A 4,106-nucleotide genomic window follows, 5' to 3' on the forward strand; every position below is an offset into this window, starting at 1 on the left:
CCACATTTTCAACGTCAAAACCAGAGTCACTGAAACACGCCTCTACAATGGTCTGAACTAGTAAAGGTTTTTAAAGTCTTCATCTATAACAAAAATGTCACAAAATACACAACCTGTCCAATTACAGGTGCTTTTTGGATGTGTTTTTAAATAGCTTAGTCATTTTAAGTAAAATGTTTCATGCATATCAAATGTGTTATGAACACTTATTCAGCTACACTGTGTTAAATAAGAGTTAAGTATCAATACTGGTTGAGGGTACATGTACAGTATGTTGGTTTTATTTCAAATAAACAGTACAACACATCAGAAATCAGCTATGCCATGCTCTAAAGCGCGCGGTGACGACTGCGCTGTACTGCGCAACTTACGCAGCTGCTACCCCCTTGAACGCCTTCGACGTGAGGCTAACCCTGTACGAAACAGAGCTATTCGCTGACTAACGGCAACGCAGAACCAGGACAGCTAACATGTCAGAGAAGAAACAGACCGTGGACTTGGGTTTACTAGAGGAGGACGATGAATTTGAAGAGTTCCCAGTCGAAGGTGGGTACTGATATTCCAAAACGTCTTGGTTTCTGTGTTGTTGTTGTTTGTTGTTACCTCCAATGTAGCAGCTTTCTGTGTCGGGGCCCTGCAGCAGTGACTCAGCTAGCGTTAGCATTAGCCACGTTAACTACCACCGTTGCTACAGTGTGATACAGTTAGCTCAGTAGTTTGTCCCCGGGAGCTTCATATAAGTGGTTGTGTCGGTAGTTGTGCTTCCAACATTTTCATTTTCAGCAACGTATGTGCTTCGTTTTTCATGCTAACGTTTGCTAGCTGGTTTCACAATGATAATGTAGCGTAATGCTAACAAGCTAAAGTGTTAGTCGTTCAGGTAAACACTGCTAAGGAATACTGTTTACGTGTGATATTTTAAAGGTCCAGACACATGCTAAAGTAAAGGATTGTTATTTGTTTTAGTATCGTGGAGGTATGTTTTATTGATTCCGTTGTATGCTCACTAGATTGGACGGGGCTGGATGAAGATGAGGACGCTCATGTTTGGGAGGACAACTGGGATGATGACAACGTAGATGACGATTTTTCCAATCAACTAAGGTAAACAAGATATACTGCATATAATCATTGTGAGGGTGGCGTGTGTCAAAAATGACCTACATTGTTGAATTTCTGAGTTCAGAATAAAATCTTTGCAGACAAGTAAATAGGATCCTGTCAAGTCAAACACACTTCTGCTGCTACTAGTGGTCAATTTGTCCTTTTAACTTGTTAATAATTAGTTATTTCATACAGAAAATTGTGCTTATGTGATGCCTAAACCTTAATATGTCTGTGTTCAAATGTTTTGTATGTCAATAAACTAAACCTCTGAAACTCTCACGGTGCTAATTGGGAAATTTTTAGTAATCGCGAGTGTCGGATCAGTGAAGTCTAATATAATCTATTAAACGGTCTAGGTTTAGCTCAGGTGTCTGTAGCAATCATTTTAGGCTTAGAATGTTTGGTGTTCTTGTTCTCTCAGCAACTCTACACAGTCTGGGTCTGAGCTCTGACTGGGCCACTTAAGAAAGTGGAGTTTCTGTCAGTCATTCTATGAAAACATAGGAACAGGAATTAATTTCCCTCTTCATGTCAAACTCAACAAAGTCAGTCAGTCAGTCAGTCATCATCTAACCGCTTTATCCTCCACCAGAGGGTCGCGGGGGGTGCTGTGCCAATCTCAGCTACATCGGGCGATAGGCGGGGTACACCCTGGACAGTTCGCCAGTCCATCGCAGGGCCACACACAACTAGAGACAAACAACCATTCACTCTCACACTCACTCCTACGGTCAATTTAGAGTGTCCAATTTACCTAATCCCCACATTGCATGTTTTTGGACTGTGGGAGGAAGCCGGAGAACCCGGAGAGAACCCACGCACACACGGGGAGAACATGCAAACTCCATGCAGAAAGGCCCTTGCTCCAACCGGGGCTCGAACCCAGGTCTTCTCGCTGCAAGGCGAGAGTGCTAACCACTATACCACCGTGTGGCCCACTCAACAAAGTATCAACAAAACATTTTAACATGATTGCCTGTCCCCCCAACTTGACTGTCATGGAAACAATAATGATGTTCTACTCCTTATAGAGCGGTCTATTCCTCCTAAACAATTAGTTAGCCCACAGAACAGTTGTGTTGTGATGTTTTCTTTGAACCACAGATTTTATGAACATAAATGTTAACCTGCTCCTGTCATTCATCAAAGATTTTAGCTGTTGACACTGCACTGACTAAACTTAAACTTAAACTTAACCTCTTAGTATTTGTCAGTTCTAATTATTCAGGGGTTTCACATGCTTTTGTTTGAATTACAAATGCATTATGTATAAGGCTGTTGAGAAATTACAGGAGTTGGTTTGTAAATTAAACTTTAAAGATCCAATGACGTCTTCAAGATTAATTCAAATTTCAAAGGGCTCACATTTCTGTGCCATTCTGTCAGTCATCATCATTTCCTCTGTAAAGGTTTACATTCATAACATAAAAAAAGTAATAGATTCATGGCTGCTGTTTCGTGAGCACTCTCCAGACCGTAACATGCTATTGTTTTATTTGTCAATTATGAGGGATATGCTATTATGTTGTTTTCTTAAAGATATTATCGTTAAAGGGCACAGTTGCCATATACATTTATAGTCTTCAAATCCATAGCTGCATACATTATGCTGTATTTATATATACTTTTTCACTCCCATCTCTTAATGGTTCTCACAATCAATAGAGGGTACTTATGCCTCAACCACCCACCTGTAATCATCTCTACTGACTTGATCTTTCTATTTCCCTTTTCCTCCCTGCAGAGCGGAGCTGGAAAAACATGGTTACAAAATGGAGACATCTTAGTGACTGACGCAGCCTCGACATTGGATATGGACATTTATTTTTGAATATTATTGGTTGATCACAGGTCACCAGAAGATGTTTGTGAATGTTGATTTGTTTTTTTTTCTTTTTCTGAGAAATATTGATAAAAAATAAACCGTTTGGATGAACAAGTTAACTGGAGTGATTTTCCAACAAACTATATTGCACGTGTTAAGACAGTCACATTTACAGAAAACAAAATTTGCTGTTAATGCACTACATTGCTGGTCACTGTTTTGTGATCTGTGTAGTCTTCTTCAATGTCCCATCTAGAGAAACTGGATAGCATTTCAATATTAGTAACCTCAGGAACATGACTGAAATTTAAGATAATGGAGAATTAATATATTGTAATTGTAACGTTGAAGTCATACTGCATAACCAATGGCACATTTTTGCTGATATTTATTAGAATTGTACTTTCCAGAGATCTCTTGTGTTTCACCTGGTCTTTGTAAGCAGCTGTTGATCTTATGGTGACAAATCAGTTTACCTGTAACTGACAGCTTATTAGTAACCTTTTTGTTGAGCATTTCATTATGAATTACCTGAATCTGGAATACTTACATAATCTCAGATATTGAGATATGACGAATATTGAGCAGCAACCATATTTTCATGTACAATTGTTATGGAAACTGCAGATAACGTATTGGCTTGTGAATGGCGATCATGGAGATGTACGTCAGCTGTCCTCAGTGGAAGTACAAGCAATGCAAACAAGTGTGTGTGTGTGTGTGTGTGTGTGTGTGTGTATGTATTAGGGGTGCATGCTACAGACATGCTCTGTGCTGTGTAACATCCCCCTTCCCTCTCAGCCCCACAGTGCTGGGCTGAGTCCCTGAAGGAGAGATTATCCACTGCCGTGTTTGTCAGAGGCAGGGAGGGGGTCGCAGCATGGGGTCTCCCAGCCTGCCTTGCCTGGGCCTGCCCCTACTGCCAGCAAGGCCCTTCTCTTCCGCTTTGCACAGCAGGGACTCTGGTACTGAACCAGAGGCCAATTTGTCCCTGCCACTCTCCCCCGGCAAAATGATTTCTCTTAGTGTTTTGTCGACTCTCAGTCCCGGGGTCCTAATGAGGTGAAATGGATGCCAGTAAGACCAAGGCTACAAGAGCAGTTTTCAGCCTGAAAACGAGAGCGATCTTCCTCATGCACGAGTGGCAGTAGAAACCTAAATATACTGAGTCAAG

At 41.0% G+C, this 4,106-nt stretch overlaps 1 protein-coding gene across 1 annotated transcript; it reads left to right on the forward strand.

Moving 5' to 3' along the window:
• The first annotated feature begins 392 nt into the window (after positions 1–392).
• Positions 393–3,051, forward strand: sem1 (SEM1 26S proteasome subunit). The gene is made up of 3 exons (XM_044015226.1): positions 393–546; positions 1,011–1,104; positions 2,852–3,051. Exons 1-3 carry the CDS (start codon positions 471–473, stop codon positions 2,892–2,894), a joined length of 213 nt encoding a protein of 70 aa, XP_043871161.1. The 5' UTR covers positions 393–470; the 3' UTR covers positions 2,895–3,051.
• The last annotated feature ends 1,055 nt before the right edge of the window (positions 3,052–4,106 follow it).

Source organism: Solea senegalensis, unplaced genomic scaffold, assembly GCF_019176455.1.
Source record: "Solea senegalensis isolate Sse05_10M unplaced genomic scaffold, IFAPA_SoseM_1 scf7180000013113, whole genome shotgun sequence".
NCBI lineage: Eukaryota > Metazoa > Chordata > Actinopteri > Pleuronectiformes > Soleidae > Solea > Solea senegalensis.

Coding starts and splice junctions, on each gene's coding strand:
- sem1 (XM_044015226.1), top strand. CDS start 471: ATGTCAGAGAAGAAACAGACCGTGGACTTGGGTTTACTAGAGGAGGAC. Junction 547..1,010: donor TGAAGAGTTCCCAGTCGAAG/GTGGGTACTGAT, acceptor TATGCTCACTAG/ATTGGACGGGGCTGGATGAA. Junction 1,105..2,851: donor GATTTTTCCAATCAACTAAG/GTAAACAAGATA, acceptor TCCTCCCTGCAG/AGCGGAGCTGGAAAAACATG.